The sequence below is a fragment of the Pseudonaja textilis genome, chromosome 2, assembly GCF_049901715.1.
Source record: "Pseudonaja textilis isolate UNSWEBS1 chromosome 2, rPseTex1.2, whole genome shotgun sequence".
Lineage (NCBI taxonomy): Eukaryota > Metazoa > Chordata > Lepidosauria > Squamata > Elapidae > Pseudonaja > Pseudonaja textilis.
Window position 1 is genome coordinate 62,597,704 of NC_141991.1, and position 13,297 is coordinate 62,611,000.

The window sequence follows — 13,297 nt, forward strand, 5'->3', positions numbered from 1 at the left end:
AATATTGGAAACCAGTAGGTAGCAGTTGTATTCCAGGAAATTACGGAACAGGCATAGATTTTGGTGGACATGAGTAGGACAAGGCTCATTCTCAGTGATATTCCCTATCTGATCCATGATTATTATTTATATACAAGCTATGTTTTAGAGTGTTGTTCTGGTTCTTTCAGTTTTTAACATCTCCATTCCCAAAGGACTCAGAACACAATCAGTAGCAATATTTTAAAAACAGAAATTCCCAGCCCCATTAACAAATTTTTCCCTAAGCTAAGGATGACATTTATCACATCCTTTTTTTTTTTTTACCTCTAACATATATATGCATTTATGTTACAGGCTGTTCAAATATTTGCAAAAAGAGCCTGATGGAACAATATTGTTAGAACTAAGAAACAAAGCATGTATGTGTGTTTATGTGCATGCCTGCCTGTATGTGAGGATGTGGAGGACAAGGTTTTCAATGCAAGCAGAAAACGAGAAAACCTTGGCTATGTTCAGAGCACTTCAGTGATTGAAAAAAGCCATTATCTCGTTCATGCCTCTGCTTTAGCATAGTCAATAAAAGAGAGAGCAGGCAAGCTAATGCCTATGCAGACAATTTAAGTTCTCTACTAGTAACACAAACAGATTCTAGCAATGTCACTGTCCTCCACTGCTAGTGAATTGAAGGCGAAAGCAATTATTTAAATGTTTTATAGTGTGAGAAATCTGTGTACTCCAGTTGTGGTATTAGTGTTAAAATAAAGTTTTAAATAATTCATACATTTAAATCTGGCATATTCTCAAGGGGAGGTTTCAAGAAAAGGGAAATATATTTTCCCTTTCTACCCCACAATGTTCTTCCAAGCTTATGATTACATAAAGTAATAAAGAATACTGTTTGGGGACTGGTAGTACCACCCAAGGATGAGTTTTTAGTGTTCCACTCCATCTATGGAGATTCTTCCCCTCATCACTTCTCCAATTATATAGAAGGATCTTTGAGCAGAAGCATCCTGAAAGAGCTATGGGATTTCTTGTAAGATACTGGAGTGTTTCCTTCCTGTACATCCGTAACAGCATAAAAAATGAATAGATAACTAAAGTCAAATCATTTCAACCAAATAGTTATCACTTGCTTCCAGCAATATTTCCAGCAACTGTACAACAGAACACTGTAGTATGAAAAACACCCCTCCTAGAAAAGGCTGAATAGTTAAACAAAATTTCATCTCTGACACTATTGAGGACTATTGGCTTGTCCCTGGAAAATGGAGACCACATACCACCAGAGCCATCCAGACGCATGTGGTTTATAATCCCAGCCAATATGGGAGAGTAACATGCTAGAGAAAGTTGGCAAACAGTAAAGCATCTTGAAAAAGAACTACATCTACAATATCTATATCCATCTACCTACCTACCCCCCCTCTCCCCCCCAAAACACTCATGTCTTTAACATTTAATAGCATATCAAAGGACGACCTTTTCTGAACCAACATATCTCAAATTAGCTAACTTATAAATAAAATGACTTCCTCTGGGATTGACATTTGGAAAATCTGTGGTCATTTCAGTACTGGCATGGTAGTCACAGTCCCATTCTAGCCCTCTGGTGGCCAGGTAGGCCAACCTCACAATCAACTACTGTCAGCCACAGTCCAGCCAACTGTCATTATGAGTTGAGATTTGGAGTCAGGGGATGGTCAGGGTCAACAATAAGCAGTCAGCACTAGAGCCAGCTTCAGAAGTGCTGACAGATGATGAGCAGCCAGGTCCAGCACCACCAGATGGCCTGCTGTCTGAGGCAAAGGAGGCAGGGCCAAACAGCCAACAGCAGACATGGCTGTCATTGCTCTATGAAGATGAGGATGTGAAATTACCACTCCCTCCCAATGCAAGAGCTTGGTGGGCTACAAAAAGAATAGTGCAAAGGCCCTCTCAGACTCCTCATGAAGATGGAGTCCCATCCTGCTAAATGAGCTACATGAAGGCCACTTCTATTAAAATGGAGCGGCAAGCACAAGCTCTTCATTGACAACAACCACCCATTAACTCCCACTCTGTTGTGCCTTGACTTGTGAACCTCTCAACCCGGACCAGGATGAACCAGGTGAATTTTGGGAAGGGGGGGAACCTGTCTCCATACTGTTAAGGGTATGTTATTTGCAAGACTCATTCAGTAAAGAGCAGAAACCTACCCTTTTATGTATTTGTGTGTGTTTGATCTGGGACAGGACACAGGCAGGAAGTCAGAAGTCACTATCATTCCCACTGCTTTTTTGCTCTTGATCATTCTAGTGACCCAACACATCAAAGGTTGTCTAGTATGCTATTAAAATTATTGTGTTTACAACCCTCAAGTGGGCAAAATGGTGCATCATAGGCAAAACTTTTTCAGCCAAGGTAAATCAAATGGGATAATTTACAGAATGCATCCAAAATCCAGCAGCTATGACTGCCATGGAATTAAAATTTGGCAATTTTTATAGAACATTTTATGACATAATACAAAATGTCATAATATATTCCCTGTGGTCAACTCCTAATGTTTGACTATACTACAGTAGTACCTTAGTACCCAACTGCTTTGAAACTCATCAAATTTGGTATTCAATGCATTTTGACATGAATATTCATCATTTGTTTAGTACTCAATGCATGAGCTAGAACTTTTCAATGTTCGCTGCCTTGTAATTCACTACATTGTTTCTTATGCGAAAAATCTGCTTGGTACTCATTGTTTTTGATACTCATCATACCTCTCAGAATCAATTAATGATTAGCACCGAGGTACCACTGTTTACAGTTCAAGATGGGCTGCTTTCAAGGAGGATACATCTATGAATATGTTCTGAATTTTTAAGAACTTTTCAAATATATTAAAAGCTCTATGACTGTTGAACACATTGAGGAATCTGGTAAGGAAATATCTCTGACTCAACAAGTCACAGGTTCTCTAGTTAAATTCTGTAACTGATTCTTCCACTTAAATGCACAATTTCATATCACATCATCTGGCAGATTTATTTTAACTGTTTAATCCAGTTCTTCAACCCATCAAGATCATCTTGAATCCTTTTTTGTCTTCTAAAATATTGGTTGCTTCACCTAAATTGGAGTTCCCTACAAATTTGATAAATTTCCTTCACCGAAGCTGTTTGTAAAGATGTTGACTAACACTGGGACAATAACAGTATACCAACTAACACTGGGACAAGCAGATACCAACTACTAACTACTACAATAAATCTACCTAGATGCACTAGATGCAATAGAAACATGTGGAAAATAAAGCCATTAAAACTGATAGCTGAAAGGAATAATATGACAAGAGCCAATACATTTCTAAAGACAAAATAATACCAGGCACAAAGTTTGAGGGAGAAATGGAAATAACAAAACAACTGGTAAGTGAGAAGCAATTATTCCATGTTTCTTGAAATAAGATGGAGGCTTAACAACATTAATCGACTAATCTGTGCAATTAATGACTTGATCATTGATTAATTGAAGCTCTGTTTTTAATCTCAGTCAGCCATCTGGGCTATTTCTCTTGGACTTGACTGTTTCTTCTATTGCCATCACTTAGATTTTGCAACAGCTGTTCAGAAAGCTTCCTTTCTGCTGAGGCATGCTATCACTGTTACCATTTTACATTTGCTCAGTGTCACCACACAAAACACAGCAGTGGTGTGGCCTTTGTCCAGAAGATTTGCATTCTAAGATACAACATTGGTGTTAAAAAGAATAGAGCCAACAGTTCAGAAAAACAAATTAATATAGATTTCTAGGAAAGATTTGAGAATTTACCCAGCATGGATGCTTCTATATATTAAGGCTGTAGAAACTGCCTGCCTGATGTAATTTGGCAGCCTAGTCTGAAGTTCAGGAAATTATCCAATGCAGTTCATCCCATTTTGGAGGTGGTCCATGAACAAGGCATCTTTTGAGCCAGAAAGACATTTGGAATTTTGAGAGCATGTGGTAGCACACTTACAAATTGTTGTTATAGGAGTCCTGCCTACAACATGATTGTCATAATAGGCATGCTGGCTATTTACTAAGAAGTATAGAAAGTCACCCTTGATCCTCTTTAACATTCTAGTGGGATTTTTGTAGGTCCAAACTTTGAAATAAATATGATGTTAAAGGCTGAGGATTAGTTTTGCTTTCCTTTGTAACATGCAACTTCCTATTTAATTTGCTATATTAAATAAACTTTTAAGAATACAAGTGTGAAGCAGAAATACAAAGAAATAATTTATCTTTTGCCCCTTAAGCTTGGTTAAGTAGTTAATGCAACTCCTAAGCAATATACCAGACACAGTCAGGAGAAGAGTCTGAGCAACAATGAAGTCTATCACATTATCAAAATAATCAATATATCCTAAGATGCTGTGAATGGAATGAGGCATCATGGACTATTACAGGTCACTCTGACTGCAGGACAGTTTATTACTTAAACTGAATGTAATATTCTTCTCTTTTTCCCACTTTCACCATGCCATTTAATATAAATGACAAAAATGAATCTTAAATTCTGTTTGGAATAGTACTATAATGCTAACTATCATACAAGACCAGAACTCCAGAACTTAGAGTTTCATAGAAGACCAAAACGAGAAAAGATTAGAATTAGACTGTTTTGTATTTTGCCAAGAAATGAAAATCTGTTCAGAATTATCTTGCTCCATTTCACAATATGGATTTTGGTAGAATCTTCATCCATGCTCCCAACTATATATTCACTAGAAGTTAAGATATCAAACAACATTAAAAAGCAAAGCATTTTTGTAAAATGGCAATGGAAGTACACTATGGAGGCCTTTACAATGGATGTTTACTTATTATATTTGTATATCGCCCAATGCATTCTACATTTTCACAGGTTTCAATTAAGAAAGAAAAATAAAATTAAAAATAGTCAAAGAAATGTAAACAGTCTCTCAATCCTTAACACCATCCTCCAGAAAAATGAAGAGACACCATTTAATGTTTCTCTAGGGCAACAATAGGATAGTGCTAACCTTATTTCAAGTGGCAGGCTACTCCACAGTGAGGAAATGTGGAAATAAAAACTCAAGGTTGCTGACTTATTTTTTTTCCCTTATGAATTACATTCCTTCCTTTTGGATTGTTTCCCTGAGACTTTAAGACAACAAGAAACCACACCTGTACAGCAGTGAGATAAAAAAGGCACAGATGTATGTGTTGATGGAAGAGAAAAGGGTGTACACTGGATACTTACAGCAGCCTGTTATGCATGGGGGAAGTGAGACCATAGTTGGTGGAGTGAGCAATGAGCCTCGGAAGCTACTATGGTGTGAAAGGAATAGCAGAGCCTTACGGTCCCCAAGCCTTGCAAAGATACAGACCAGCTACATTCAGCAACAAGTAATTGTTTTTTTACTCCTAAAGATGGAGAGCCAGAGGATCAACTTAGTAAAATCCTTAGCACCGCATAACGGAGTGAGCTCCTATTACTTGTCCCAGCTTCTGCCAACCTAGCAGTTCAAAATCATGTAAAAATGCAAGTAGAAAAATAGGGACCACTTTGGTGGGAAAGTTAACAGCATTCCGTGCACCTTCAGTGTTTAGTCATGCTGGCCACATGACCACGGAGACATCTTTGGACAGCTCTGGCTCTTTGGCTTTGTAACTGAGATGAGCACTGCCCCCTAGAGCCAGAAACGACTAGCATATATGTGCGAGGGGAACCTTTACCTTTACCTTAATTATCCTTTTATTGATGTAAGAGGTGGGCAGTTACAGGGGAAAAAGGAAATATGTAATTTAATATATCAATTGTATTGGAATCAAGCATTTGGAAGATCACAAAGGATGATTTTATTGATTGGATTTAAATGGGTATCTTTTGATAATAAACAATAAAGGAGTGATATGAAGTTATAAAACCTTTGCTCTATCAACTTAATTGACCCTAGGTTTCAATATAGACAGAAAATATTGATATGTACAAGAGAAGATGGCTCTAAAATTATCATATATGTGAACAAGTCAGACTAAATTTATTTACCATTTATATTTGGCTTTTCCTCCAGGGCATTGAGGAAACATACATAGTGTTTCCTCTTTCAGTTTTTCCATGCAATAGCAGCCCTGGGACAGAACATGGACAGAGAGAGAGTGTAATTAATCCAAAGATCCCCAGTGAATTTCAATGGCTGAGGGTCTCTCTAATCCTAGACCAAGACTTAACCACCAACGGTTGCTGCACAGTCTTTTCTAGATAATTGGTTCACAACATTTCCTTCATTCCTTTCTCACATGAGATGAGTAGTTATATTTATAAAACAGGTTTTCTAACAGAGGTAAGATAAAATCACAATCCTCTTTTTGCATAGTGGTAGAATGTTGAAGATTATGAGGAGATTACTTTATGGAAAAGCAGAGAATGAATTTGTGAAGTTAGGGTCTATGAGAAGAACAGTGAAAACTGTTCATATTCTCAAACTTTACAACAGCCAGATCCAGGTACTTACATGAGCTGTGGAAGTTTTGATTTAGCTGTAAGGATTAGCAAGATGCTCTTAGGAGACTTATTAATACTCTGTTAGTATCTCTACCACAAATAGATCAAGGTACAGGTTTCCCTAAACATTAAGGTCTTGTTAGGAAACATGCATATTTTTGACTGATTACGTGCAAATATTGCTTTACAGATGTATCTCCCCAGTCTTTTTCATAACACACATTTTGTCTATATTAAAATAAACTAAATTTTAAAAGAAAACACAGAATGTCCCATGCCAGTGCCCATTTATTATCTCTGTAATCATTTTCCTGTTCAGATCCTATACTATGATTTATATATGTATTTGCAGGTTGATTATTTTCATCAGTTTACATATACATAGATCAACCTACATACCTAGTTTGTTCTACCTGTTCTAACTGAGAAATATTATAAAATGCATATAGTTATATTAACTCTCATAATCACAGACTTGTATATTATTGATTTTATATATCTGATTTGAAACTATCACATCCCAATCTGTTTAACATATTTCTAAATTTTCCAAGAAGCTCACAATACTGAGGATTCCATTATCTTAGCGTGTGATTTCTTAGCTCAGCTCATATCATAAAACTTGCTAATTATTTATTTTATCTCTGTAAGCAAAGCTTTCTGGCCAGCTTATGAAATCTTTCCCAAGGAAAATATCTGAAATTACATGTAGTCCTTGATTTGGGACCGGTTGCTTAGCAACCATTCAAAGTTCTGACAGACCCCACATCCAAAAGTACATGCAACCTGGTTCTGAAGTTCTCACTGCCCCCCTGTGGTAACATTACTGCATTTTTGGACACTTGGCAATGAGCCTGCATTTACAGCCATTTGTAGTGTCCTATGGTCTCATGACCCCAATTTACAACATTTTCCCTAAAACCTCACATTTACTTTTGATTTTTGCCCAAGCACCCCATAGTGAATATTGGATCCACTTAATGACCATAGTGTTCACTTAACAACCAACCTCAAAATCATAAAATTGGGTCGATCATAGGATGACTCCCTTTTATGACCATCTCAGCTTATAACCCTAATTGGCAGGTTTCCATTACGGTCATAAACTGAGGACTACCCATGACATACAAACAGGTTGGAAGGGCAGCAAGACCATTAGAATCAGTAGCAGCAGCATATAATTTAATTATACATGTATTAACAGCAGCTAGAATTGTATTTGCTCAAAACTGGAAAAGTGATAGAGGAAAAAGTAATTGAAAAAATATTTGAATGTGCAGAAAACATTAAACATTAAAAATCAAAGAAAAAGAAGAATCTGAATATTACATGGTATGGGACTTATTTTACCAATGGGTAGAAAGTAAATAAATTAAAAGGGGCTAGATTAAGTAAATAAATTAAAAGGGGCTAGATTAATCTATTAAGCAATAAGAGAAACAATAAGGATAATAGATATATTGGATACTACTTATATGTATGGGAATGTGATTATTGCTATATTGTTATAGTGATAAGAAGAATACTATTAGTACTTGTTAAGCACTTGAAATATGTACCAAATTGACACACGATTGAAATGGAATGGATTTATTCTATACAAAAATAAAAAAAAATAATAAAAAAAATTCAGTAGCAGCAATTGGAAATCAGCTTCTGGCCCGTTCTCTCTATACCTCTTTCCCTTCTTTCCCATGTTGGAGATTTTCATTGTTGGGAAAGCCACAGTGAGAGGTCTGAAGTGGGATTGTCTACCTTTGAGGTTGGCACCCCTTCAAGTAATGCCAGGAAGGATTCCCTCCTGGAAATCAAAGTATTGATCACCAAAGCAATCACAGTCTTAATCTAACCATAAAATAAAACTAAAGCAAAAACTAAAACTAAACCAAATAATATTTAAACATATCCTATATCAGTGAATCCATCTAAGCCTAAGCAGGGAGGAATAAGATTCATGACGCTTCATATAAAACCCATAACACAAAAGTCTGAAGGAAATAAAATGTATTTGTTTTGTTATGTCAAGTTATATCAGGATAGGAATCAACACGTTTTCTCTGGGGAAGGTCTTAACATAGCAATGATTTGGCCTAAAAAGCTACTTTCTCATTGCCACCCAGCCTCTTTCCTTCCTGAAAAGGGACATTTGGAAACAGACTTCAGCATACAATTTTAAGTTATGCTTGAAATAAACTGATCCTTCTCATAACAGCTTCTCAAGCGTTACAGGATTTTACAGGATTTAAAACCAACCCTTTGAATCAGGCCTTGATATGAAAACTAGAGAAAATGATAAATTACATACTAGCAACAACAACTTGATTCATAATTCCTAGGCAGAATTCTACTTTGCTATTTATAAAGCTTTACTTTATATTAACGGAATTGTTTAGAATGTTATTAAAACCCATTTAATGTACAAGGCATCGCAGCCTGCAACCTAAATGGGAGATTACTACAGCATAGTCCATTAACACTATCCTTTATCAAGGCAGAATCATTGTTGGCCTATTAGCATGAACTAGAAGAAGATGCTTCATGACCTGCCTTCAGAACAAGTTGAACAGCACTTAGCAGAACACCAAAACCATTCATTGGTAGTGTTTCCATCTCACGTAGATTAAATTTCGTATGTTGCCTGGGTGAGCAATTATAGCCCCTTTAAGAGCTCTGGACTTCAAGTTTTGCTTTAAGTTCATTGATTCATATAGCAAATTAATGTAGTTTTCCATAATGATAAACCTTCTATAAAGTCCCAAATCTTCTCTTCCTTTGGTTGTCTGGTTTTAAATCAACATGATCAGAACATGATTTGTTTATTTGTGCAGTTTATATAACTGCCCATCTCACAAAACAAGTGATTCTATCAATAGCCTAGAGAATTTTCACTGGCAACAAGTTAGAAAAAGACATTTATGTATATTATAAAAAGAAAGTAACTAGTGTTTCAGATTTAAGATTTTGCCCAGGGTTAATATCCTTTGTAAGAAATAGACTATAACAATGCAAAAAATAACAATAAAAGAATAATTTACATTGTTATACTACAGTCATGTTTGGAGGAATGGAAGTAATATATCTAGGGACTACAAGCTGTCTATCTAAAAAATTAACAAGATTTTTTGCAAATTCATTTTGAATACCCTATGGGGTTCTCTGTGTATGTCTACAGTAGCAGTCTAACTTTATAATTAATACAAAAGTTTTAAAGAATTAGTCACAGGTAATTATTTTTTATTTAGCTTTATAGGCCATTTCAGTTGCATATGACTCCCCTGGCATAAGTCTAACACCATAAGAAAATATTAAAACAATAGAGATTATAACATCAGCCTAAACAAACAACAATAGTAATAGTATCTTTTCTATTCACCATACAGCCATGAAAGTAAGAAACTGTCTTATATCAGTCTAGAGCATTGGTCTGGAACTCTATAGATACACTTGAAATGAAAGTTCAGGCAAAAGTATTTCCAACCTGTCCTAGAAAAACAAACCAGGAATTAAACCTGAAAATTCTGCATGTAAACATGTGATTTACTGTCTCTTTAGCTATTGCCTATAATGTACACTGCAGTAAATTCACTTTATAAATATATTTTTCAATAAGCAAAACAAGTTTTCTTAAAATGAAATCTGATAAATTCTATTGCTTGAGACAATACCTTTAATTAACATTTGCAACCTAATCCCATATGGATGTTCTCTTAACCCTTCTACAAGTCTTTTTTATTATTTTACTGCAACAATAACATGGTTACTACCTATCTACATGTGCATACACATAGCCACACACAGCCACAATTGCCAATATTCGTGACTTTTCCAGCACTTTTCCTAAGCAGAAGAATAAAAGGCTGACCAAATAGACATGCATTAATCAGGTCAGGACACAATAGAATGCCTATTTTGAAAGAACAGGGTTCTGATGATTGTCTGGGTCTTGGGGAAAACAATATAGTACTTCTGCACTGATGTATTAGCGTTTGGATGGCTTCCCAGCTCTCTCTTCAACCACCATGGCAGAAGTGTCACAGAAAAGCTTCAATGCGCAGATGTCTCAAAATAAGACACTCAGTGCCACTTTATGGTGCATACATGAATCCAGACTGCAGAATGAAAGAAACCTTCCAAAGGCAAATAGACCCCAGCTCAGAGGAACCAGATCATCCTGCTGCAGGTCTCCACATGAGACCTCTTCTTTTCTTTTTCAATGTTATCTGTACATGTGCGATATTACTCAGACTCGCTTATACACCTCACCATGCCTTTATGCAAATTTGCCCGAACATTTCAACATCCATTTATTTTCATGTCTGCATGAACTTCCTTTGCATGATCACTGATGCTTGGCCTACATTTCCCTAGGCTCAGCTGGGGAGTAATGTGCGAACTTGGACCTTGTGGAATGAAATCACTGTCACAATTGAACATTATACAGATGGCAATTCTGCTAAAAAAAAAACAAAAAATAAACCTATGGTTTTTCACAAGTGAATTTAACAATGAAATGCATCACCAGAACACATATTTGAAGTGTAAAATGGATAATGCTTGCTTGAGAAAAAGAGGGGTATTCTCACAGACTATCAAACTGCACTGTATGTTTGCTCCTTCTTACAAATTTCTGCGAGAAAATCAGATGCTGTGAAAAACTCAGCTCAGACAGAACGGAATGTTTTAATCACTGAAAAATAAATAAGTCTCCAATTTGGATCCAAACAGAATCTTACAATATAGCAAGCTATCTTCCAGGATTCATCATTATATTTTCCACGGAGTAATCAATAAACATGTGGACATTACATTTAAAACATGTATTTAATATATTTCTGTCCACTTTTTCAACATTAAAAGAGCTCTGTATAGGTATTCTTGATATTTTAGCACAAGCTTTGAATGCTGGAAAAGTATTACTCTCCCGATGTTTTAAACTATTTTTAAACTGCTACTCATGTTTTCCCATCTGCAGTGCTTTCCAGCACCAAAGATCTACTACTTTATGAGAATTAATAATGCTTTAAATGTACAAAATGCCGTGATGTTTGCTTTTATTAGGGAAACAATAACAGGCATTTATATTGTACTAAACATGGTGTATAAGGCATCGATTACATAACTATTTTAATTTATAGTCTAACTGGATGCAATTAGAATAGGTACACTTTGTGCTTAAGCGAGAACGATTGTGTCTTTGTAGGCAAACATCACATCATTATGACAAATGTATATCAAATGGAAGCATGTAGAAATATTTGGGTTTTTCTTTTTCATAACTCAAGCCAGATATATTCCTGACAATCAGTAGCTTGGGGAAAACTACTTGTGGCTCCTTTACCCACAAACCATGTTCTTGCCTTTTTTTTTTGCATACCACTCATCCCATCTTTTGCTGGGTAATCAGCATCCCATTCATGTTTCCTGGCTCTCCTCTTTCTGATATTAGCCTGCGCTATGGCACCCTCTGTGAAACCAGGTCCTCATCCAGTTGATATGCACATGTTTCTCTCTTCACCTCCATCTTCTTGCCATATTCATCTTCCTACACACTAGCTCAAATTTACATACATGGGCAGATTTCTCCATCCCCTATCTTAAAAAAAAAAAAAACAATTTTAAGCTTGAATGGCCCCCAACTCAGTATTTCTTAGACCTCGCCATTAGATCTTATCAGAGTTCTGCTTGATACAACATCAAAGCCACAGCATAAACTGAACCTATTAGCAACATTCTCAAAATAAGACGTTTGGTTGTGGAAAAAGGGGGCACCCAATGTGCTCTAAGGAGTTGCATCTCCCAGAACCTCGAAAACCATGTATTTCCGTAACATTAAGAGCACATGGCAAACTCAGGCCAAACCAGCTTTCTTCCTCCCCCACCCGTCCATATACACTGGTCTCACGAAGACACCCCACTATCTGCAGCCTTCTCCTGCAGCACAGTTATAAATCACTCTCGTGCACCCCAAATTCCTCCCCTCTTGTCTCATGGGCTCCCTGGATCGCGCCTTCCCTTCTACTACACACAGCTTTCTTCCTCCCGGCTCCAGTTTCCACTCAGCAGGGGACACGCTCCGCAGCGTGGGCTCCCAGCTGCACTTCGCCCTTAATCCCCGCTCCTTCCAGCCCAAGCAAGTCCGTAGCCTCCTCCATCCTCCTGGGCTCAGCCAACCGAAGTTGCCCCCGCGCCACTTCTCCTGCGCTACTTCGACCAGCCGGGCTAGTCTGTGGCTCCCACCTGGCGGAGGGTCCGTGAGGCTGCGCGGGGCCCGGCGCAGCGGCAGGCGCCCTGCCCGGTGGGAGCTGTCCTCCACTGCTTGGTGCTGAAGGTGGCTTGGCGGATCCAGGCGAGGTGGCAGGACCCGTGGCCAAGCCGGGAGGCAGCTGCCCCTCGGCTCCCCCGCCCTCTAGGCTGGCCTCATTGCCCATGGCCGGGCAGCAGAGGTCTGGATGGAGAGAAGGCTCCCCGAGCGTCTTCAGGGCAGTGCTGTCTGCGCCGCCATCAGCCTAGCACCACCATCTCCGCCTGCCCCGTCCGCACTGAGCATGCGCCCCGCTTGAGCGCGGTCCCAGTACCCAGCCCTCCGAGAGGACGCGCTTCACTGGGGGCGCGCGGGAGGCGCGCGACCCCGGACCAATGGAGGCCGGCGCAGACTTGGAGCCGGCCCCTCGCCAGCACGTGCGTGGCCTCGCCAATGGTTGCTGAGATTCCCCCTCTTCGTTTCTCCCGCCGGCGCCTCTGGCAGGCAGAAGATCCGGATTGCAAAACGCAAGTGGAGCCGGTTTAGGGACGGCCCCATCACCGGGCAGCCAGAACAGAGCC

At 38.4% G+C, this 13,297-nt stretch overlaps 1 protein-coding gene across 4 annotated transcripts in view; it reads right to left on the minus strand.

Moving 5' to 3' along the window:
- The window catches only part of BSN (bassoon presynaptic cytomatrix protein), a 237,927-nt gene extending 224,932 nt beyond the window's left edge, over positions 1 to 12,995 (minus strand). For all 4 annotated transcript variants that reach the window (XM_087924083.1, XM_087924086.1, XM_087924085.1 and 1 more), the window contains exon 1: positions 12,713 to 12,995. In XM_087924083.1, coding sequence (XP_087780209.1) covers positions 12,713 to 12,903 — 191 coding nt within the window. In that variant the 5' untranslated portion in view covers positions 12,904 to 12,995. The remainder of the gene's footprint in view (positions 1 to 12,712) is intronic.
- Positions 12,996 to 13,297: the final 302 nt, after the last annotated feature.